Raw genomic sequence first — 25,532 nt, forward strand, 5'->3', positions numbered from 1 at the left:
TAATCCTAAAAGAAACAATATATATTTTTTGTGTATGCTTCTCTGTCTCCACTTTCCATCTAATTTTTCATTTAACATGAGTTACTTTTTAAAATTTAAAACCACTGCTGGAAATAAGGAATATTACAAATTGGACAGCTAAAGAAGAAATGAGAGTAATCAAGACAGCAAAAGTTTAGTGGAGGATATAAAATAATTTGAGATAATTTCATTTGCAGAATGACACGGACAATTTTTAAAAATATATATGTCATTGATTATGCTATTACAGTTGTCTCATTTCCCCCTTTATTCCCCTCCATCCTGCACACCCCCTCCCACCCACATTTCCCCCCTTTATTTCATGTCCACGTATCATACTTATAGGTTCTTTGGCTTCTACATTTCCCATACTATTCTTAACCTCCCCCTGTCTATTTTCTACCTACATTTATGCTACTTATTCTTTGTATCTTTTCCCCCTCTCTCCCTCTTCTGCTCCCCTGTTGATAACCCACCATGTGATCTCCATTTCTGTGATTCTGTTCCTGTTCTAGTTGTTTGCTCAGTTTGTTTTTGTTTTTAGGTTCAGTTGTTGATAGTTATGAATTTGTTGTCATTTTACTGTTCATAGTTTTGATTTTCTTTTTCTTAGATAAATCCCTTTAACATTTTATATAATAAGGGCTTGGTGATGATGAACTCCTTTAACTTGACCTTATCTGAGAAGCACTTTATCTGCCCTTCCATTCTGAATGAAAGCTTTGCTGGACAGAGTAATCCTGGATGTAGGTCCTTGCCTCTCATGACTTGGAATATTTCTTTCCAGCCCCTTCTTGCCTGCAAGGTCTCTTTTGAGAAATCAGCTGACAGTCTTATGGGCACTCCTTTGTAGGTAACTGTCTCCTTTTCTCTTCCTGCTTTTAAGATTCTCTCCTTATCTTCAATCTTGGGTAATGTAATTATGATGTGCCTTGGTGTGTGTATTCTTGGGACCAACTTCTTTGGGACTCTCTGAGCTTCCTGGACTTCCTGGAAGTCCTTTTCCTTTGCCAGATTGTGGAAGCTCTCCTTCATTATATTTTCCATTTCTTGCTCTTCCTCTTCTCCTTCTGGCATCCCTATGATTCAGATGTTGAAATGTTTCAAGTTGTCCCAGAGGTTCTTAAGCCTCTCCTCATTTTTTTGAATTCTTGTTTCTTCATTCTGTTCTGGTTGAATGTTTATTTATTCCTTCTGGTACACATTGTTGATTTGAGTGCTGATTTCCTTCCCATCCCTGTTGTTTCCCTGTATATTTCTTTTATTTCACCTTTCATAGCCTTCATTTTTTGATCTAATTTGAGACCATACTCAACCAATTCTGTGAACATCCTGATCATCAGTGTTCTGAACTGTGCATATCTGATAAGTTGGCTATCTCTTTGTCACTTAGTGGTATTTTTTCTGGAGCTTTGATCTGTTCTTTTGTTTGCGCCATTTTTTTTTGTCTTGGCACACCTGTTACATAGTAAGGGGTGTAGCCTTAGGTGTTCACCAGGGTGGGGCAACCCATATCACTGGGTTGTGACATTGTATGTGGGGCAGGGGTCCGAGAGGGAACAATGGCACTTGCTTCGCTCTCTGCCTGTTTTCAGTCACTTCCTCCACTACCCACAAACAAATTGGGCCCTTCTGGTGCTGACTCCTGGGTGGGTGGGTTTGTGTATGTCCTAGGATCCTGTGGGTCTCTCCAACAAACTCTCCTGTGAGGCTGATAGTTTCTCCCACTGCTGCCTCAATGCCCACAGGTATTTTCAATCAGAGGTTTGAGGCCTTATTTTCCCACATTGAAACTCTGGGTTGCGAGGTCTGTCTCGCTCCCCAGTTGTTCCTCCTGGGTTATCTGCATGCGAATGTGGGACCTGGTACACCAGCCACCACCTTGCTGTGATTCCTCTCCACCCTGGCTGCCTGTCTCTGTCTCTCCTACTGGTCTGGATGAATGCTTCCTCTTTAATTCTTTGGTTGTGGGACTTCCATACAGTTCGATTTTTTGTCAGTTCTGTGTTTTTTTCTTTTTTAATTTGTTGTTGTCCTTCTTTTGGTTGTGTGAGGCACAGTGTATCTACCTATGCCTCCATCTTGGCCAGAAGTCCCAACACAGACATTTTATTATGACCAGAATGTAAACACTTGAAAAATCTATGTTTTATTTTTATAACAAAGAAACAACCAGTAAAAGAGTTGATTTTAAGAGTTTATTGTTTTTTTTTTTGTTTTTTTGTTTTTTAAAAAGCAACCAGGGTTTTCATTGTACAGGTTTAGCCCAGTCTCTATAGCATGGTACAGCGATAACTGAATTTTTTATAACAATGACTCAGAGGCGCTGGAGGTCCATAACTGTCTTCTGAATTATCACAGAAAGGAGAAAGAATTAGAAGAAGAGTTTAATGTTAAGTGTATTAAAAATCATATTCTAATTCTTTTAAATTGGTTATCCAAGTATGATAATATAGTAGAGCTCAGATAACTAGAAAAGGCAATTGACGAGAACACCCCATTCCTATCTGGTGTGCATTAACAGACTTCTTACTGCACATAACTTTATATAGCTTGCGAACTAATTCAACCCATTTTACACAGCATTAATTATTTTTATTGAATTAGCTCTGGGCTGAAACTGTTGCTCATTATCTCATAATAACTATTATTTTTGTCTGATTTTTTGATGGTTTCCCTCATCTGACACAGTGTTTGGACTTTAGTGTGTATGAAATTTTGAGATCATCTTTGCTCATTCTGGTAATACTTACAATGAAGTTACTCAAGGCCAGGTATCCAAGACTATTCATTAATTTGTTCTCCATCTCTGTTCTTGACCTTGGGAAAAGAGAGACCTTATGTCTCACTGGAATATGTACTATGCTCCAGGCCAGAAACTGTCTGTGTGTTGTTAACAGAGAGGACCCCTCAAGGTTCTCATTAATGCTGTGCAAACAAGGGTCTCGTCATTTCAGTAACTATTTGTACATTTATAAAAGCAATACAGTCATGGGAAAAAACAACAAGCACAGCTTGGTAGAATAACCTGCCATGAAATATCATTGGCTTTATAATAATTTACTACAACTGTTCTTTTTATTCACACTGGGTAGGAAATGCTTCCATCTAACACATGGAATACGAATATATACAACAAAAGTTGGGTTTTATTATAAAAAAACTTCACGAAGACAATAACATAGGGGTTTAAAAAATAATTTTGTGCAGTTTCCTGATCACAATCATATGTCTGCTGCCTTTTACAGGGAATGATACAAGTATGATAGATTTTATAAACCAGCTAAAGAATTTTCCTGCCTGTAATAGCCTACTATTAAAATATTGCCTTGTTCATACAGTATAGGTGTTTTTCTTTTCCAACTGTAATTCCAAATGACTACAGATGACATGATGAGTCAGTTTTAAGGACACACCCTGCTAATCCTCTTCAAAATCATCATATATTTGCAGTTCCCTATTTCATCAAAAAGTTCACTGAAACATCCCAGAAACTGCACTGGGCCTCTGACTGCCGTGCCCCTGAGGTCCCGAGTGCTGCATTCTTACTCGATGCCCACCATCTTTTTTCATAACAATGTCAGCATCTGGGCTTGATGTTTCTTTGGGCCGCATGCAGAGTCACGCGGCAGTGGTGTGGGGTGGACTGTTCTGTACTGCCAGCAGTCAAAACAGTTGTCGTGGGCTCAACAGCTCTACACTGGGAGCCTGGGGAACCCATTCTTCTATGGAATGGTTTTCTGGAGTCCAGCAGTGTCCCTGCAGGTGGCCGGGACATTCTGGTCCCCACTTCAGGAAGGACTACCCTAAAGAAGAAGCCTAGTATTCTAAAAATAGACAATATGGGCCAGGTTGGGGAGGGGGGTTGCTTTCATAAGTCTTGGAAAATACTTCTGATTTTAGCTCTAGGAGAATAGTTGGGGATTCTCTGGAGGCAGCAGGCTGGGAGAAGGGCTGAGTTCGGTGCACATGGGGGAGTGCCAGGTTGGCATTGGCACTGCAGGTTTGGTGCCTACAGTCCAGGCAGTGTGCCCAGATCCATGTTCCCCTGACTGTACCTTTTATGCCCAAGGGTTCCCCCGGGCCCCACCACCCCGTGCAATCCTTGTTTATTTTGTTTTCTACCTAGCGATGACAAACAGGGCTCATCTCTCTCTCAATTCTGACTGATGAGTGGTGGCTGTTTGGAGTTGTGATTTGAAGATTGTGAAGAAATCACAGGGCTCCATGGGAGATAGTGCTGTGATTGATAAGCAATGTCTGTTGAGGCTACAAGAATTGGTGTTAATGGAATGCATGCCAAGTCCTTATGTCTCTGTAGTAAGTAAGGTGAAAGAATGAGTCTGGCTTGATTTGTTCTGGAAGGATCTTTGGAGACCAGAGCCCAAAGCACTAAGTTTATATTTATATTGATTGTGCTTTGTTCCTGAAAATATTTAAAAAGTTTGGGAGAGTAATGTTAAGACCTGTGGAAAGCTGGAGGGGGGAGATAATTTTGAATAGGTTGGTGCAGGAGGCCCTGGAAAATGACCGTTTCCACCCTTGGGTGATGAGGCCCAATGTTTACAAAGTGCTGATAGGGCTTACTGCTCACAACAGATTCAGAAAGACTTGGAACAATGGAGTGAGTCTCAGGCATGGTGGGAATTTCAGGCCAAGCATTTCTGGTGTATGCCTCTGGGTCAACAGCTGATAATAAATTGTGAGTATGTTAAAAAGCCAAGGAGAAATCTATTTGCATCTACATACATGCCTTGTTTGGGGTTAATCAAAGAAACTGGAGATAGTTTTCTGATTATGTCAGGACCGTTGTCTCTCAGCTCTACCTAGAAGTCTCTGATACATAACTCTACCAAGAAAGAAAAATAAAATCAGTGAAATTCTGTGGTAGGTGTGAGTGGTGCCATTTTGGGAAGATCAACTCACATTTGCCTCTGGAAAACAGGATCAATCACTTCTTCATATCTGAAATGATTTAAACCAAAGCCAAACCTTGATTTTTAACACGAATCATTAACAGGTTGCTTATCCGACAATGTGTTGTCTGTGGATTCAGGGGACTACGTTGGGCCAAAGCCAGCCACCTCAAGCTGCTGATGGCCTGTGGGTTTTAGAAACTATTGGATGCTCCCATCAGCAGGTCCCTTGTCAATGCACACACCTGATTTCACTTACACAGCAACATGGCTACATACCTTTTTCCATCAGTAAACACCTGCTCTCTTCCTCACTTGGAAATTGGGAGAATTTGAAAGGAAAATGTGGCATATTTTTACTCCTCTGAAAATCTCAGTAAGACATGGTTTTGGATATCTGTCTGATGTTGAGTTTCTTGCCACAGTGGCCATTTCAAGCTTTCCCCAAAACTGTCAGCAAAGGGTTTCCACCTTCCTGGGTGGTGCATAGGGGTCAGGATTCCTTGGTTCCTAGGCCAAGGTCCACGGTTAAATGATGGAATTGGAGTGGAGGAGGAAAAGCAGCATTAGAAACTCAGCAATGTTATTTCTTATCCGACTCTGCATTTCACCCTCAGAGAAATGATTTCTTATTGGTCTTCCACAAGACACATTCCCATTTAGAGCATCTCAGCAGTTTCATTGTCTCTGGAACCTTCTAGAGGTGATGTCTGGCTGGCTATAATTGTGACTGTAGTTGCCTCATTTGTTTTCAGGCATTTTAAAATTTCGGTTTCTTTCCATGGATCACAATTGTTGGCATATTGGCATTACACACCAAATTTTAAAGTGTGTGAACATCACCACTGGGCTTTATCACCACTGATTTCCAAAGTGGAAGCCTCCTTTAACTGGAAAGACTTGCTCTAACAACACAGAGGAGCCTCCTCCCTAAAGTTTCTGAGACTGCCCAGAGCACAAGCTTTGGGTTCTAGACAGAAGGTCTAGGAGGAGGCCGGGACGGGGGTGGTGCCCTGTTGGGAGGTGGAGCCTGAGGGGGCGGGGGAAGTGTGGAAGGTGGAGATGGAATTGGAGGAGTGGGGGCACTGGGGGGTGGGGGAGGGCAGTGGGATGCAGGAGGTGGGGGAGTGTAGATGGGGGCCGGAGGCGGTGAGCTGGTGTGGTAGGCGTTGTTGAGGGGGTACTTGGTGGGCGGATTGTTCTTGACTCTGGTGAAGTTGATACAGCGTCCCTGGAAGAGAATCAGAGAGAAGGAAATGTGAGCAGAAGCTTGCTGTGACCTGAGGACAGGGCAGGGGGGAAGTGTGTGGGCGGCCTGAGAGAAGCACGTAGAACGCTGACACAACATTCATGGCAGCACTCTGCTGGTGTACAGTAGAACTTGGCAACAAATAAGCTTCCTGTTTCCTTTTTCTGAGCTTACTCTGTCGAAAAATTATTTGTTAAAGTTAATTTTTTCCACAGTCTCTCAAGGAGTAAAGGAAGGGGCCCGAACCTTAACCAGACGCATAGGGTCAAGCTGAGTACAGAGGTCATTGACTTCAGCAGCCTGGCAATGCCAGGTATGAATATCCATTGTTGCATTTCATCCCAGAGGAAACAGGCTCAGAAAAGGTAAGTCACTTTCCCAAGGCCACACAACTAGGAAGAGGTGGGGTAGGTGGAGTTTGAGCATCAATTCCCTGTAGGACAATTCCCTGTAGGACACACAAGTGTGTACTTTGAGACTTGGCTTGGGGTGGCAGTCACCGCTGGGATGCAGTGTGTGTTGGTGGGAGACGTGGGGTCTGAGCAAACCTTTGCTCGCATGTGTGCATCTCCACCCATCCTTCAATTCCTAAGTCCAGTCCCTTCTCCGTCACACACCTTTCTCTGATGACTCCAGTTACTTAGCCTTTGCTTCCCTCCCTGAGTTCTTCTCTAGTTACAATCTATGCCTCGCACGGAGGCCTGCATACTAAAACCAGGTGATCTGTAAATGCTCTGCCTCCCTGTTCAGATGAGAAACTTCTGGAAGGGAGTGGCCTTGTTTTATATTTTGCTGCTACACTATTGGTTTAGGGATTACAATGCCGTATTTAGATGCCAGTGCCCCATCTTCTCTGAGCTTGCATTTCATGAGATTAAACCAGGGCCTAACTTTGTGAGGTCCTGATTGGGGGTCCACTAACTGCGTTGCCCAGAGCTCCCAGATCCAGTGCAAGTTTTCATGCCTCCGGTTGATTTTGCAACCCAGTACTGTAAATTCCCAGTTGTCCAGTGGCCTTCTTTCACAGCTTGATAAATCTAAGCCTTGGTTACAGTTTATTTGTGATTCTGGATAAAACTCTTTCCTTCAAGATGTTGAAGTCCTAATGGTTACCATCTGTGATAATTCCTGTAATGGACAGCTCAGAGTTTGGGATTTACTGTACTACACAGTCTGCCCTTCGTTCCTAGACATGCTAAGTCAGAGCGAGAGGCGAGAGATTCATATCCTTTAAAGCTGAAGGAAAATTCCAATCCTGGGGAAGGAGCAGCTGGTGCCTGGGGTCAAGTCCCTGGGTGGCTTTTGATTTCCTTTAGGGCTGGCCATCCCCTGCTCTCTCCCTCCCTCTAGAGATCAGTGATGTGGGATGGAGCAAGAGAAGAGGCCCATTAATCCAGAGGCTGGGAGTTGGGTGTGAGGTGTGAGAAAGACCTTCCTAGTCAGCCCCTCCAGCTGCCATCATTGCCTTATGGCTATAGCTGCAGGAGGCTAGGGTAGGCTGAGGCGGGGAGAGGCATGGAGCCCCCTTCCTATGGTCAGTAACACTCCAGGACTGCACTCCAGGTCTGCTGCTCCAGAGCACGGGGCTGTGGTTCACTATCGACCCTAGCACATTGGAGTAGACATAATAGCCCAGAGCACTGGGCTATTAAGCAGCCAGGGGGGAGGGGTAGGCTCGCTGCCCCCACTGCATCCCTGCTGCAGGACACCTCACTGTGTGACGTGGGGTGGGATAATGATACCACCTGCTGCTGATAGTCATTATGATAATTAACCTACATAATCAGTGCTGGTGAAGGTCTTGGAACGGTGCCTGGCACGTGGTGCTTGTATAATGAAGTTATGTCTGGATTCGGAAACACACTCAGACACAATAATGGCCTTATCTACTGTAGAGAGGCAAGCTGGAGGTAGCATCAGGTTTTCTGACTCCTAGTTTAGTGCCTTCTAAGGAAGCTGCGGGCTAGAGCCTCTATACACCATGCCTGGCTTCTATAATAAAACTGACATACAGGGGGAAAAAATGTAGCATTGGCCATGTGACCGGAGCAGACCTCAGACCTGCCCTCTTATGCACTCTCTTCTATGTAACTCCTGTAACCTATTCTCATAGGACCTCCCACAGTGCTTTGCACACCCAGTTTACTGATGATGCATTTACACATACTTATTGTCCTGAACAAAGGTGCAGACCTGGCACAAACAAATCCCTGGGGTCAGTTACAGTAAGACACAATTAGGGCTTCAGGGAGGGGTGTGGCTACAAACTAAGTTCTTAAAACCTGGAGCCTGAGGAGCCAACACAAACATGGTAACACTTAGACCACATAATTGGCCTAAAGATCAGTTTACACGACATCATTTTTTGCTTGTGAGAGGATAATAGAAAGGCCAGATGTTCTCAGTGTCCCGTATGCCAGCGAATCTGCACCAGTGTTTGCTTAAAATGTTGCTAGGACGATGGGAGCTCTCAGTTCCGACACTGGTCTTTGTAACCCACTTTAATTCTTTGCAGGATTGTTTTTCAGTGGTTTGATGCAGATCTAAAATTTGGCTTTGACCTCAGTTTACCCCAGCTTGCTCATTTATGAAGAACGAATGCCAGTTATTTTCACACATTAGCAACAAAATGCTCTAGATAAATTCTAAGGAGAAAATGCAACAATATCTCCTGCTAAGTGGGAGCTTGGCAGGAGGCGAGGTGGTGTTCCTCCCAGGCTGGAAAATGCCACTTTTATCTGATGGAACCTAGTGGTGTTGGGAAGAGGATTAGGAATGTCCAGGTACAACATCTTCTTTATTATTAAACCCCTGCGAGCTGAGTGTTATTATCTCACTGTGCAGAAAAAGACTGAGGGCTTCAAATAATGTGCCCAAGATTGCACAGCCAGTGGAGGGTAGGAGTTGAATTAAAACCAGCTCTGCTTGTTGTAGGTACTAATCCTTTCCTCACTGTGTTATCCTGAAGATGGACTAAAAGTACAAACAATTTCTTGAAGCACTTATAGATGGTCTCACACAGTGTAACGCTTGGCCACAACCCATCGGCTCTTGACCTGGCTGTCTAGTGATGTTTCCAGAAGGAACCTGGTTAATTCATTGCCCAGTTCAATGTTCTTCAATGGCTCCACATCGTCTTTAGAATAAAATCCAAACCTCTCTGGTGACGTATCAGCCCTTTTGTGTTCTGGTCCAGGCTCACATCTTTCTATTTGTTTCTTGCTCTTTTATTGCAGGGTGTCCAGGCTGGCCCATCCTCAGCCCTCCACAAGAATTTGTTCAGTGGAAGGATACACTATGCCAGCTGGCATTCTTCTCAGTATGAACGTTGCTCCCCAGCTGGTGGGTATTTCTGAGGTAGCTTCTGGGTCTTCTCTTCCTGATCTCTAAAGCAGCACTAGGTTCAAGTTTAACTTAGCGTTCAACAATACTTCTTCTCTCCCTGAGGCTTTTTGAGGCGGAGGAAGCCTTTGGAGAAAGCTCAGATTTTCTCTGAAAGTTTAGGTTCCCAGAAGCTCAGAGGTCCATGAACTCAGCCGCCGTGAGATCAGGTCTCCTTGCTCCCCCTCTCATGCTCTCTTTGGACATCTCCCAAGCTCTTGGGGTGGGGCAGTGAGCATACCATGCACTCCCCCTGATTTCCACACTAGACATGTTAACATGTTACCTTCAAAAATAGTTTTTTTTGTTGCTTTTGATTGATTATCAAAGCAAATTATCCCTCAACAAAACACTTTACCTAAATTAGAGGTGACACTCTGAAACAATCACGGCACAGTTGAGATGACAGATCTTGGTGATCCAGGTTCTGGCTTTTCCCCAGTTTTGAACCACAGACACCGAGGGTCCAAGGAGAACAGAGATGGGGGAACAGGAGGCGTCCGGCTGGGGCTGCCCTGCGGGTCAGGCCCGGGAGGCAGAGTCCTGCCTCCAGTTCTGCCCCTGACGCTCTCCCTGTGGAACCTTGAGTAAGTCTCCTCTTTATAGGCCTCAGCTTCTTCGTTTGTAAAACAGAATTGTGCTGTCTGGATGACCTCCAAGGTCCTTTCAGCCCTAATATTTTATGATTCGATCAAAATTCGAGTTGTTTTGGAGCCCTTTACTTGAATACCTTCATTGGAATTCTTTTGGGGCAGTTTGCACAACTTTTTGTACTACTTAGCTTGGCTAACTCCTTGTATTCCATGTTTTCCAGTTGGTTATTGAATTTATAAAATACTAATAAATTGAATTTCATAATGGGACTCTCCATCCTCTGTTCTTTGTTATCATGGTAAAGTCTCAAGCTTGCCTGTGCGTTCTAGATTTGAGTTTGTGGGATGAGGGGGGGATGTGAGAAGAACTGTGGGCTGATTGGGTGCGAGTGTCTTGCCAGTGATGAGCTCATGTGCGCTGAGTGTTATAAAACATCTGTTTAGGTATCAGGCACGATCATGGAGAGGGAGCTGGCCTTTGGATATGGTTAAAAATATGCCACATTCCCACAGATTAAACAGAATAGTTTCCTATGAACAGAGGTCACTTAAGGAAGTTGGATTGCATAGGAAGAATACGAAAATAATCAGATGGAAAAAGTAAAACATGTATGCCAAGTTTCTTCTGACAAATACCTTTTCTCTCTGGTCTAGTTCTCTTCATTAATTGTCTTGTTTGGAGAGCTGTAGGTATTTCTCAAGTTACAAATGGATTGAGTTTCTGAAGTTTGTTTTAAGTCATTTGTTTAGAATTAGGAGCATAATTTCTAAGTTAAGTCACTCTTGTAAATGGGGGCTGGTCTCAGGCTAGACCACAAAAGCTCATTGGTGCGTTGAAGGCAATTGATGTAATTGTGCCAAAGGTGGTGCTGTAGTGATAAATGAGACACAGGCGCGATGAATGGATGGAGGGCTGGACAGGATGACTTCATAGTGCTTTCTGTCCTACGATTCTCTTCATTTGTTAAGTGCTTTGTGCTTTCAGGCTTTTGACAAGTGGTTTTTGAGCACCAGCTATGACCTGGACACCTTCTGAGGTGCTGCTGACAACATTGAGCAACCAAAAGCAGTCACTGCCCTGGTGAGGAGTCTTGTCCACAGGAGGAGAGGGACAGCAGTCAAGTCATCCCACAAACAATCATATTTGAGCTTTGTGACACATACCCTGAGCCAGGCCACTTAGATTCTCTCTTCTGGGAGTTTTTGGAGTAACGACTGAGTCTACAGGCAGTCAGTCAGTCAGTCAGTCAGTCAGGGTTGATCTGCTGCACAGAGGGGGTGTCTGTGGGGTGTCCATCTTCTGCCTCAGTTGGGGAGAAGCAGAGTCCTGATTCTATTCCTTAAAGATCCCTCACACCCACTCACGCCTGCCCACCCTCACTATCGCTCATCTTCTATAACTTGGGCCACTAAGTAAACCAGGCTTCCTGCCTTCAGCCTTTCTCCTTTCCAGTGATATTTTGGTTGCCATATAAAATTTATATGCCATACATATATGTAAATAAAAATGTGTATGCATGTACATATATGTGCATGCACATGTATATATAGAGGTGTATATAAAGATGTACATATGCCTTTATACATAAAATTTCATATGTTTACACATAACATATATACATATACATACATATAGACACACATTCAACATTGTTTTCCTGCTTAAGCACTTCAATGCCTCCCCACCTTCTAAGAGAAAATATCCAAGTTCTTGGCCCCTGCTCCCCTTGCATTCCTTTCTGCCATCCCACCACTTTCCTTTTCTATACTTCAGCTTTGGTTCATCGTTTGAAATGAAGCCACCACACTCCGGCTTTTCATTTAGCAGCTTTCATTCATAGGCCCAATTCTGTGACGGGGACAAAGTGGCACAGAGACCCCTGTCTTGTTTTTTCCTCTTTCCGAAAGCCTGAGCTGAGGGCAAAGAGAAGAGTGTATTGTGAATGGTGAGGCCAGGATCCTTCTCAGTTCCTCTTTCTCCACTTTGAACTTGCCCTGTTTATACATTTTGTGTAATAGTCTGCCTTTTATGTGCTGTTCATGGAAAAGGGACCAAGGTCAATTCATCCTTTCAGTTACTTGGCTCGTTTTTGCTGACACACGTGCTGTACACTCTGCTTAGTAACTTCCTTGGATGCCAAACTGAGGGGGAGATGAGAGCACGGATATTTGGTAACCAGAAAAAACTGGAAAAAGGGAAGGGCAGAAATAAAAATGGTGCATCTTTAGTGGGACACTTGGAAACATAGGGTTTGTTAAGAATTACTACTGAGGTAAGACTCACTTAATAAAATTCACATTTTCCATCTAATCACAAAATTTCACCTTTTCTTTGTAAAAAACTTGGAACATGCACAAAAGAAGGAAGAAAAGAAGATTAGAATTTCAGGTGATAATGCTTAAAGAGTTACCATATTTTTCGGACTATAAGACGCACCCCCCAAATTTGGAAGGAAAATGGGGGTGTGTCTTATAGTCCAAATATAGCTTACCTGGCTTGCTGTACAGGGGTGGGAGCAGTGGTGGTAGAGTGGGGTCACAGGTTATTAAATATTTTACCATATTTTTTGCTTCAAAAATTTTTTCCTATTTTCCTCCTCTAAAACCTAGGTGTGTCTTACAGTCTAGTGCATCTTATAGTCCTAAAAATATGGTAATGATTTGTGCCTATCCTTTTAGACTGCTCTTTTTCTTTCCTACTCTCTCTCTCTCTCATACACACACACACACACACACAAACACAGTGGTACATATATTTACAGAAATGGAACTGCCCTATAGAAATTTTTTCAATAATATGCTGTGACCATTTCTCCCCTGACATTTTCAGTATTATTTTCAGTGGTTGCATAATCTTCTATCACCTGAAAGCACCAAATTAAGTTATTAAATTCCTCATTGGGAATTTAGTTCCTCTAACTTCTAGTTATCACAGCATTTCTAAACTAAACTCCTGAAGAGTCCCAGAGTCCATTGTCAATCTTTGATTTAGGGTTTTTACATCCCATTTCATATGTGAGATTGGCCCTTTTCTTTTGTTTACTGTTTCGTCATCAAACTTATGTTAACGCCACAAAAGAATTTGTAAAGATTTTTATCTTTGATGTTGTATATTTAGGAAAGAGCATAAAATTATTTGTTCATCAAAAGCACATAAATTTCTCTCAAAATCTTTCCGAACATGTTTTTCTAGAGTGCAGATCTTTAATGACTTTAAAAGTTTTTGTCACAGGTATTGACTTATTCAGGTTTTGTATCTTTTTTGGAGCCCATTTCCATAATTTAGCCTTTCTTAGAAAATTATTCATTTCATCAAGATTTTTCAAAGCATTTGCCCAGTTGTGTACATAGTACACAGGGAACTCTTACAGTTAAATAAACTTATTTGGGGTGATACCTCTTTTGTTATTTGTATTAGGTTAATATTACTCATACTTATGTGTTTTGACATTTTTTGACTCTCAAAATTTTTTCAGTGACATTGGTATTTCCAAAGAAAATTTTCTAAGAGTTATTTTTCAGTTCTATTGATTTTGCTTTGTTTCCATTAGTTTGTTCTTATACTCATAGATTCCCTGTTTCTGTGTTCTGTATATTTGTTTTATATTCTTTTCTAAATTTTAACTAAATACTTACCTCATTTGTTTTCATTTTCTTATTTAATAATAAAAATGTGTAAGGCTATATAGTTTTTTCTAAACCCCGTAAGTTTTTATGTGGCATTCCAATGATCACTTCTCTAGAATCCCAGTAATTGTAGTTTTGATTTCCTCTAAGACTTGAGTAATTTATGAGCATGTTTTAAAACTCCAAAGTGCTAGTGCTTTTTTTTAAAAAAAGATTTCATTTATTTTTAGAGAGGAAAGGGAGGGAGAAAGAGAGAGAGAAACATCAATGTGCGGTTGCTGGAGGCTGTGCCCTGCAACCCAGGCATGTGCCCTGACTGGGAATCGAACCTACAACACTTTGGTTCACAGCCTGAGCTCAATCCACTGAGCTACACCAGCCAAGTCAAAGTGCTTTTTTAAAAAAGTGTAATCTCTTATTGCTAACTTCCAGCTTTATTTATTTATTTATTTATTTTATTTATTTAATTTATTTATGGTGGGAATATGTGGCATGTAAAATACTTAAAAAAGATTTTATTTGCTTTCAGAGAGAGGGGACAGGAGGGAGAAAGAGAGAAAGGAGAGAAACACTGATGTGTGAGAGAAGCATCAACCAACTGGTTGCTGAAAGTACTTTCTTTTTTCAGGTTTTCTTTGTTGCCCAAGTTATAGTCAGTTTTATATGTTTTAATAATAATATTAATTTTTATATTTTATGGGTATACTGTTGAATAAATATCCACAAATCATTTGTATTAGATTAGTTAAAGCCTCTATATTTTTTATTTTTTCAACTGTATCATCTATTGAAGTCTAAGGGTGGTAGGGGTTTATTAACCATCCCCTTTGATATTTTAAATAACAGTATTGCTCAAATTTGACTTTGCTGCTTTAGTACTGGGCCACCCAAGAGCAGCAGGGCGGGGCCTTTCTCAGCAGTCTGGGCAGAGAGAGTTTCTTCTGTTCCAAACAATTCTCTCTTCTTGTTTGGTGGTAGCTTGTCTGAGAGATGGCTGCTGTCAGCTGCTGTCAGTTCCTTCCCTCCTGCAGGCATGGGCCCCTCCCCCACAGTGAGGAGGCATCTGTTCCTCCACTGCCTGGAACCTGGGTGGGCTTGTGATAGTTCTGAATCATGGAATATGGTGGAAGTAATACTGTGTTAGCTTTGAGACTGACACTAAAGGTCCTGGAAGTGTCTGCTTCCTGATTCTGGTGCCTCGACCTCCATGTGAGATGTCTAGACCACTTCACTGTAGGGAGAGGCCACGTGGAGGAGACTGAGGACAGAGAGTACCTTGGATGAAGAAGCCCTCTCAGACATCCAGCCCAGTCCACCTCCTGATGACTTCAGCTCTAGCCACTCTCTGAATGTGACTTCATGAGATACCTCAGCCAGCCCATGTCAACCCACAGAACTGTGAGAGAAAGTAGCAAATTGTTGTTTTCAGCTACTGTATTGTTACAGAACAATACTAAAACAAGAAACAAGTGGCAACTCATTTCTTTGCCTAGTAGGGTTATTCCTGGTTTGTGGAGCTGAGTATAGGAGTTGCTGTGGGTTTCTTTTTTATTTGGACCCTGAACTTGTCACCCTTCCCGAGGTGTTGATAAGGATCCATGTCTGTGCTTTATTCATTGCCCAACTGGCTCAGACTTCACAGTGCTGGACTCCAAAGGCCCCCCAAAAAGGTAAGATCACTGGATGAGAGAAAGATGTAACCCTAAAGATAACCAACACATATTTCCCTTTCTGTTCTCTTGCCACTGCCCTGCGCTATTCATCATGAAATGTAGGCTACTATTGACGAGAAAAGGCTGAAGTGGGAGAGGACTAGGAACATGTTGCCAGATTGAAAGGGTTTTGTCTATTTACACACTTGTGCAAGTTCCTAGTGTGAGCTGGTCTGAGACATCCAGCCACCTACTGCCATGCTGCCAGGTCAAGGTTACAGTCTCCTTTGCTTCTGCAGTCAAATGAAACACATGTGCTCGAATTGCCATTCTGACCTGAAAGTCCTTAAACATGCTTTAAAAAGTACCCTGACAGAGAGAAAACACAGTAAGGAAATGCAGTCTTGCCACCTAAGTGGGGATGAATAAACTCTGTGTAAGGTTGCCTGAAAGACTGCTGAGTGCCCATGTCCAACTGATGCCTAAAGTTACAATGAATTACTTGTCACGCAGGTGAATGAATCAGTAAGTCCACGTAGAGAAGGCCTTACTCTGATGTCCCCTGAGGAACACCAATATGCTCTTGCAGCCAAGTAAGACCAAAACAAATGTGGTGACATAATGAAGTTGTTTTACAGATGAAATGTCCCTACCTGATGCTTAAATCCCCTTCTTAAGTCTTGTTATTATATGAAACTATGGCATGTTAGGTCTGTACCTGTCTAGTTCTGACAAATATTAACAAAAAAAAGACAAAGTAGGATTGGAAAAAGGAGATCCAGGAAAAGTGATCAGGTGGCCTAGTGCTGTCGGTGGGGACTGGCTCTAGAAACTTGGGCCTTTCAAGGTAGCGAGACAAAGATGTATGCTGAGATGACACGGGCAGTGCTCTTCAGCGGTGAAATCAGTTGAAAACATGTGTTGGTTCAAGAGGAAGCAAATGGCGCTGAGTGCTCTGCCCCAATGTAGCATACTTTAAATACTGTTTCTGACCTTTGCTTTTCTAAAATCCAGTCACTGGCACTGACCAGCCTGTCTTTCTTCATGGTATTAAGTTCAACGTACACTCTGTAGGCCCTGCTAAGTGAGGCAGCAAGGACTTCTCCAAAAAGCCTGGTTTTAATTGACATTTTGGATGGGTTTCAGTAATAAAGTTGCTTTAATATCCTTTTCGAGATGAGAAGAAGCACTGTGGCATGGTCATGCTGAGTGAGTGAGAGTCTGACCCACGATGAAAGATTTTATTCCGAGCCTGTCCGCTCTCCCTCTCTGTCTCTTCCAGCTGACAATCTTGAGAATACTTCTCCTGCCCTTGTCCATGTTCCCAGTTAAAGGACTCGAACAACTGAGAACTATCATTAGTATAGTCTTTCTACTTACTGTCTTTTGTGATAGGTATTTGCCTTAAAAAAATTGGTACCAGAAGATAATCTGAGATTTGTTGGCCATGAACATTATTTAGCTTGAATGTGAAAATATGAAATTATGAAATTACTCATTCATCTGCTGCATAGCTCAAACCTCACCCTGCTCCTTATATGCAAGTTCATGGAGGAAGGTTTGTTTTTTTCTTTTGCTCAAAGTGAGAATTCCAATCTTTAGGATGAGTTCTTTTCCTGTGCCTGTAGCTGTAAAAGTACTCTTCCTAAAGTGAAGGGAATATTAACTTTGAAAAAGCAATTTTGTTTTTGTAATTACCATATTGTTGCCAGTGAGTGACACCCTGAATGGGTGTGTGTCCTTTAAGTTCTTAGTACCTCACACATCCACTTTTTTCCTGACCCCTGACCCTATCATAATGTCTAAGCTCCCTGTTTGACTGGCTGCTTGATACCAGGTGAAGTTTCATGCTAATTACACCTACCATTTTCTGAGCCAGGCTGGGTACAGGTGTTTTATATACATCATTTTATTTTGTCCTAATAGCACTGTTGGCAATTATTACCTTGATTCAAAAATGTAGAAACTTGCTCAGAAAGACTAAGTGATTTGCCCAGAGTCTCTGCAAGTGCCTGCCAGGGCAGAGATATAAATCTAGCTCTGTTTAATGCTAAATTCTTTCTTTTGAGCAACATGTGCTTTTAGGTTGCAATGAATCTAGGGCAGAAGGAATCGGGAAGTATGGTACTTAACAGAGCTGGCCGCGAGTAATGTTATATAGCTGAGAATTTGCTTTGGGTCCCAATACTTCCTCGTTCCCACTGTTCCCTTCCAGCTTTCCATGTCTTTTTTTCCCCTCCCTCAGAATTTCAGTGCCTTCCAGCTGCCTTTCCTGGAAAAGGGCCCCCAAATGCCCCTCTTCTTTCTTCCAGTCAAAACTTGCTTGTCCTGTGTGCCTCTCTGTTTCAACCCTTCTCTGGGCTTTCCATGTGACAAATCCCTACTATGAGGGTTTATTCCTTAATAGGCACTTTCTTTCCAAGGACACACATAGATACTGTATCAGAGACGGCTAATTGTCTCCCATATCCATTTTTCAGTAGTAACCCTTGAGTTTCACTGGGCACATGACCATCCAGTAATGACTACATTTCCCAGCCTCCCTTGCAGAAGTCAGTTCAAGAGGCAGCAGGAGATACTGAAAGGCCTGACCTTGTGTGGTAAATGACCTAGTGTGTCTTCCTCTGCACTGAAATGTGGTGTAGAACCTATATTCTGACCAGGTGGGTGGGAGCAGACATGATGTTTACAAACCCTAGATTGGGCCTTAAAAGAAGGGGGCACCCTCTCCCCTTTTCCTTTCTTGGGCTGTGCAGATGACAGCGACACTCCAGGGATGATGGAGAAACAAGACAGAAGGAACCTGGACCGTTGACAGCTTGGAGCCTTGGTATTGACCCTGGATGGCTTATCCCCAGATGGTTACATGTGAGAAAAAAGTTCTATCCTGTTTAAGATTATATTACTTTTGGATTTTGCTAAATCACCTGAACCCCTAACCTAAACAATACAACCTCCTAAAGGGAACCTTCTGGAGACAGTGTTTATCCTGAAGGTGTTGCCCCAGTACTGGGTACTTGGGGTGCTGGGCAGGCTGACGTGGTGCTCTCCTGGGGGCAGGCTGGGCTTGGGGATACCTTTTCCATTTTGTGCACTTGGTTGCCCGCTCCCAATTTACACAGCTGGCTCCAAGGAGCCTCCTAAAATTTCCTGGACTCTTCTGCTTTTCAGGTAAAGGTCGCTATGATCCTGCCAGAGTGCCTCACAAATTGAAGCCAAGGGAAGACAGGAAAGTAATTAAAGCTCTGAAAGATCATGGCTGATACTTGTGATCGGCCAGATGTAGAAATGGAAAATTTATAGCACTTAAAGTCTGGGACTCATTTAGGAGTAAAACACATTAATTTGTTATCCAACTTCAAAATTGGTTTCAGACATCCATGGGGCCCAGTGCTCTTCCTAATTATGAGACCATGTAGAGTTGGATCTGAAATGCAAATAGGACCCAGGATCCAAATACCTCACTTCCATGGTATGGAAACATCTCACTCATTCAGGCTGCACTAATTAAGTATTTGTGATAATTCTTCCCAGGCTGGCTGGGCTGAGCATGTTCTGGAGGAGACATGACCTGGGAAGAAATTATTTGTTATACTGATATTTAGGGAGAACGCAGGAAGAATCTTTAAGAGGAAGAAAAAGTACACCTTATGGGAAGAGGTGGGATATAAAATATGGCAAAACTTTTGGGGGATTTCAGCCCTCTAATTATAAATAAAGGATGTTGCTAATGACCAATGAATTTTATTTGTTCAGTAAAAGTTGACTCAGTAGAGACCTCTGCTCGGAAAGACCGTATAAACGGTGTTGCCCGCCTCATTTCTATCTCAGTGGTCCCTCCTGGTCGCCCTTACTGGGATGCACTAAGTTAAGTGCCTGAAGGAGCCCGCATGGGTGTCTGACTGCGGAATTCCTCCCGACCCCCTCCCACTGGTCATGTTGCTGCTCCTGGCTTTCCTATTTTTATGGATTGATGAGACCTTGGAACGCCCTCGACCTTTGTCTCCCTCGGCTTCATGACTTACTCCACAACTTCCCCCAACAGATGGGCCTTTCCCTGGGCCCTATGGAATAGGGGTGGGGAGTGGTCTGGAGCAGGTGCTCACATTTACCTGACAGGAGTAAGGCTGCCTCTGGAAAACAGACAATCAGGCTTTTTATTGATTTGCCTTGTGGCCCCTCTTCCCCACTACTGTGTAAATTGAAGTCGGTAAGGCTATACAGTTGGCCCCCATATCTCTGGGTCCCACATCTGCAGATTCAATCGACTGTAGACTGAAAACATGAGGAAAATAAGTTACATCGCTGCTGACATGCACTGTGTAGTGAGGCCTGCAATGGTTGTGTCTGTACTAAGTATGTACAGACTTATTTTGTCCTGATTCCCTACATCGTACAATGTAACAACAGTTTATATAGCCTTTACATGGTATTAGGTAGTTGATTTTAGGTATACAAGGAATGTGTGTAGCCTCTATACAAATATTACACCTTTTTCTCTAAGGGACTTGAGCATCCTTGGGTGTTGGATCTGCTTGGGGTCCTGGAACCATGCTCTGCAGATACCTAGAGACAACTGAACCGTACAAATAACTCTAGTTGCTGGTTTGGTGAGGGTGGTTTGGGAATGTAAGTCGCTATCTGGAAAAAATCCTCTTTCTGCTCACCTGATTTGGAAGGACTGAGAGCCTGGGGCTGGGGGCTGCCTGGCTCACAGGAAACAGTACAACACACGGAGAGCTCTCATCTCCTAATCGGTTTCGCTGACCCAGAAATAAGTATGGATACGAAGGCCTCTAAGATGCTGCCTTTATGTGCAACACCAAGTCCTTTACCTCTAAGAGCACGAGGAAGGCAGGCTTTCTAAGGGGCTCTGGTCCACACTGGGCATGAGCAAAGGGCAAAGATCCTCTTTCACCAGGCAGTTCAATCTGCCATTGTCTCCTGCATCCTGCTTAGTCTCTGAAACCTGATGGCCCCTTTCCAACACATCCGCAAAGCAGCCACGTGAGCCTGAACATCGCAGAATTGTGCCACGTGCCAGACCCCACCCCAGCTTCCACGGCACACCCCTGAGATGCCAAATACTGATGCGGCCAGCACGGCTCTGCATGATCAGCCTCACCTCCCACTGTGCTCCCCTTTCTCCCCACCTGCCAGTCCTTCAGCCTCCTGTCAGAGCAACAGTCATTTCTACTTCATGGCCTATGCACGTGTTCTGCCTGAAACATGCTTTCTCCCCAAGCTTGCTTGGCTAAATTCTATTCATGACTCATGTCTCAGCTCAAAGTCACTTGGAGAGGTTTTCTCTGCTCATACGCAATTTTAGGCCCACCTGCTAATCTCTTTCATGGTTTCCTGCCCTTTTCCTTATCAAATTCTGTCATTCATTATTTGTGTAAGGGTCTGTTTGTCACTATACAGCAAGCTCTGTGTTCTCTTCACCACCCAGAGCTGGCACACAGAAGGGCTGCCAAAGTATTTGTATAATAAAGGAAGAAAGAAGCAGACTCTGCTTTCTAGGAAGATGGTGGAACATTGGTCAAATACCACATTGACCCTGTAAACATCATGATGCTATTTGTATCCTGTGGCGAATAAGCTTACAAACCTACCTAATAGGCATGGGTGGTCTTTGTTATAACTGTAATAGCCATGATTTAGCTAAGCAGTACACATGTCATTCTAAAACCTCACCACAACCTTGTAAAGTAGGTATTACTGTCCCCATTATAAAGATGAAGGACTGGAGGCTCTTAAAGGCTAAGTCTCTTCTCCAGGGCCACACAAATAGTAAATGGCAGGGTCAGGATTTGAACCTAGTTTGGCCTGACTTTGAAGCTGATGTGCTTTTTCCTCAATGCTGCTGCCTTTGAACGTATCCCTAAGTATTTCTCCAGCTTGCGGGCATTAGAGGCTTGGTGGCGGGGCGGGGCGGGGGGGGGGATTGGGGGGATGTCTGCAGGGGCCTCTCCCATCTGGGCCCTGGGTCCTGGTCACAGAGATCAAACGCTGGAGTGGATCCAGCCAGAGAACCCAAATAAACCGTGTGAATCCAGACAGTCCAGGGAAAAGAAAGGTGACTTCCTGCTCAGAAAAAGCAATCTTTGTTCTTTGTCTGAAGACCCTGCAATAGGTGGGGAGGGTGCTAGTGGTTTGGCCCACTCCCCCTTCTGGTGCCACAGCCACTGACCCCCTCCTAGTTCACCGAGCAAGAGGATTCTTGAGGCTGAGCGATGTGGCAGGACGGAGGCAGAGGAATGCGGTGGCAGGGCAGTGTGGGGACGTGGCGCACTTCTGAGCGGCCCGCTCTGTTTTTGTCTGAGAGCCTCTGCTGGGAAGCGGTATAATAATGAATAAACAAGAAGCCCAATAGAAGTAGCAGTGCTTTTTCTGCTCTTTCTGGCCATCACAGTTTCCACCTGGTCCTTCCATGTTTGCCAGCCTTCGTTCTTTGAGGGCAGGGACTTTGTCATGTTACTTGGTCTAAAACAAGCTTCTGGAAGAGCATCAGACACTTAGTAATTCAGTCAGTAAGCAGGTAGAAGCAGTTGAAGGATTACATTGTGAAGTTGGAGAAGTTGGAGGGGGAGGTGGGGAGTGTGCATTGTCAGTCGCTGTGAACTCCGTTCTTTCTCAGCTCAGCTCTCTCCTTCCTCCATCCTAGCTCCTTCTTTGCTTCTTTCCTGCTCATGATGTTAATGCCTTGGGAATGAGAGAGAAGAAGTCCAAACCTACTTTGTCTTGAGACATCCTCTTCCTACCCCCTTTACTCTGGGCATGCCCAGCCTACCACCGGGTCTGATGTTCTCAACATAAGAGAGTCCTCTGTGGGCATCTCACAGAGATCCCTCTTCAAATGCCAAGATGTTACCCAGGAGGGAAGTTCTGTAGACATTGGCACACAGCAATGCATGAGTTTCTCAGCGTAATTATCTAGGCTTTTGAGGCGAGGGAAAGGGCACTCAGGATTGTTCAGTTTGGGGTGGTGGTAGTCTGGACAAAGGGAAACAGAGGTCAAATTTTGGTGGGAGTTGAGGAAGCAAAAGGATAAAAGTGTGAGGAGCACTAAAGAAAGGATAGGAGGGGCCGGCCAGGGCATTAGCATGTGTGGCCATCCGCCTTGGCTGGGAGGACGGTAGGACGAGGGGGACGGTAACACCAAAGAGGCCTCCATGCATATTTTGACCCAGGGCTTCCCTTCCCAAATGTGAGCAAGGAACCCCAGACAGATGGTTTAATTTACAAGGAGATTTCTTTCATATGTTAGTCACATGGTATAATGTGGACTAGTCACAGGGTTTTACTATTTTAAGAATACTTTCATAAAAGGGAGTAGGGTTGAACTCCTCTGCTCCTTGCATCATTTTCAGAGGAAAATGACAATTTCCAAGCTATCAGATTTACATGTTTTAGGAAAGAAGAGTGGGATCAGAACCAAGAGAAGCATGCGCGCAAGGACCGCTCTGCAGGACTGCGCCAGGATGCCGGGAAGTCCTTCACGTCCTAGTGAAGAGGGTGCCTGAGCTGATGGTGGGGCTTGGTGGGCACTTCCTGAAAGAATGGAATGCAAGGCCATTCTCTGAAACTTTGAAGTAGGACATTTACTGGCCTAGGTGGGGATCTGGGGACAGGAGAGAGAGGACAGGGAGGGGAAAGGTGGTGGAGCTAAAGTGAAGAGCAGCAAAGGGACCTGGCCCTTCCTTCTTCACGTGAGCAGAGCGATTATGGGAGCTGCAGCCCCGGTCACAGGCCACTGCCTCTCAGATGACCTCAGCCCACTTTCAAAGTGTATTGACACAATCTTCAGTCAATAAAATCCAATGGTGATTTCATCCTGCTGCTTTCAAGGAAGTTGTCAGTCTTGTAAACATTACTTCTTTAAGCTTCTGACAAACCATCATACATAACCTGACCCAAAGGGCAATATCTTCTATAGGAATGAATGGAAAATTCCCAAAGTTCATACATCTTGAAGGGGAAGATCCTATTTCTTTTTATGACTTGCTCATGCCACATATAATCTGGAATTTGCATTGACAGAAATCATCTTTCAAAGGCTATTGACACAGTGGTTGTTTTATTATTGCCTTAAATGCTACTGCAGAGGTGGGGCTCTGGCCATCCAGTTACAGTAGGTGGCATCAAACCCGGCTGTTGGCAGGCCCCAGTGGAGATGCAAACATAGTTTATGCACCAGAGTTTATAACTCAACAGGGAAGGGTGGAGGCTTGGGTTTTGTTCACCTGCAGTAGCCCAATGGTTAACTAAAATTGGGAATACATCTACATTTAAGATTACACAAATTATCTGTGATAATATAATTTTAAGCCATTTTTTCTTTAGGAAATTCGTATTTGTTTCCCTAAGGACATTCTTGCCTAATTTTCAGATATTCTTTCTTTTAACACCTCCATTTGATTACTCTGACTAAACGCATCCAACAGTCAATGTAAATAATTTTTGTCACCCTAGGCCACAGGTGGCAAATGCAAGACCCGTGGGCCGAATCTGGCCCTCTGCCTTATTTTATCCAGTCAGCACCTTGTTTTTACCTGGCGGCAGCACTGAGTAAACTGTTAAGTCAAGTGTTGCTTAACTGTTAAGGAGTAGTTATATTTATACAGTCCTAAAGTTACATTCGGCCCTTTGAAGGCAACCATGAGGATGATGTGATCCCTGGTGAAAATGAGTTTGATACCTCTGCCCTAGGCAAGCCTCCTAAAAATTGAAACATTTTTTGGGGGGTCATTTGGTGATGATATTTTCTAAGTGCCTGCCCTTGCTTGAGTGGAGTTTCAGAGATGACCTCCAAGTCGGACTCAGCCCTGCTGGAGCTGAAGGAGACCAGCTTGAGTTATGTTGCTCACGAAGGGTGCTCACCTTCCAGCCACAGCTTTCCTTCCAACTCATTGTGTGAGAAAACTCAGAGCTTTAATTTCTCCAGGTTAGTGAATTAGCTGGAGGGAAAGCTTACAAATCAAAGATAGAAAACGATGGGAAGGGAAAGTGTAGAGGAGTTAGAAAGGGAAACCTTCAGGTGCCCACCAAAGAGTCACAGACACAGACACTACGTGGGTGAGTGTGCTCTGGGGGTTGCTTCCGATACCATCCAGGAAGAGGAGCCGTCTGGGTAGGCCATGGCACTGGAACTGGCCTGTCAGTGTCCAAGTTGCTGACCACTGAGTCACCCTTGTCCAACTTTTTTCCCTCTTTGTGCACCCCTTAAGTGACCTCAGCTGTCAATCATTGTCCCACCGGCCCAGGCCACCCAGGCCTGCAGAGCTGAGAATACCTGTGGTTGCTCAGAGCTGCTCTGGGCTGGGAGAAAGCAAAAGTGTGGGACATGACGGCAGCGAAGGAGTGCTTTCTGAAGGAAACAAACGTATGCACTCTTTAAGTTTATATCTGAAAGTGCCTTAAAGAGTTCAAAAAGGAGCAATTTTAGAAAGAGATTATAAAAGTTTAATTTATGCAAAATAAACCTCAGAGAAGGCTCTGGGCCAGGTGTAACTGGTTTATAGACCACGAGTGTCAGAGCCTCACCACCTCAGAACACCGCCTCAGAACACCGCCTTCTTGTAAATGAGGAGAGTCCTTCAAAAAGTGTTCCTTGACATGTCAGTGCTAGGTCCCTGGTCCTGTTCTGCTTTGGTCTAAGGAAACCTAGATAAGGTGCCTCCTCCTGAAGCACATGTCAGTCTCCAGTCCCTTCTTCACTGTTCAGTGATTCGGGGTCACTCCCCACGCCCTCTGGCCTGCTGTTGTTCTGACTGATATTTAGCTCATCAAGTAGTCTCTGGGGGAAAAGGCAGTTTTCTTTTCTTTTTTCTTTTTTTGTCACTAGAGTTCATAACTACTGCTATAGAGAATGACTAATTATAATTTTGCAGTGTGGACAATGGTGGTAGTGTTGATCTGGAGTTAACACTAGGAAAACATCACTGTCCACTTAAGACCACTGAAAGACTACTGAACACTGGCTTTTTAACCTCTCAAGATTTTTCACTTTTAAGGGTTCAAATGTTGGGTCAGACTGCCAGAAAACATTACCTTATTGTACTCTGTCATTAGGTAACAAAAAACCCCAACA

The 25,532-nt window shown here is 43.7% G+C and overlaps 1 protein-coding gene across 1 annotated transcript in view; it reads right to left on the bottom strand.

Moving 5' to 3' along the window:
• Nucleotides 1–2,205: 2,205 nt before the first annotated feature.
• The window catches only part of ANTXR1 (ANTXR cell adhesion molecule 1), a 230,344-nt gene continuing 207,017 nt past the window's right edge, over nt 2,206–25,532 (bottom strand). Inside the window, exon 18 of the mRNA XM_028514747.2 lies at nt 2,206–6,168. Coding sequence (XP_028370548.1) covers nt 5,908–6,168 — 261 coding nt within the window. The 3' untranslated portion in view covers nt 2,206–5,907. The remainder of the gene's footprint in view (nt 6,169–25,532) is intronic.

The sequence above is a fragment of the Phyllostomus discolor genome, chromosome 6 (assembly GCF_004126475.2).
Source record: "Phyllostomus discolor isolate MPI-MPIP mPhyDis1 chromosome 6, mPhyDis1.pri.v3, whole genome shotgun sequence".
Classification (NCBI taxonomy): domain Eukaryota; kingdom Metazoa; phylum Chordata; class Mammalia; order Chiroptera; family Phyllostomidae; genus Phyllostomus; species Phyllostomus discolor.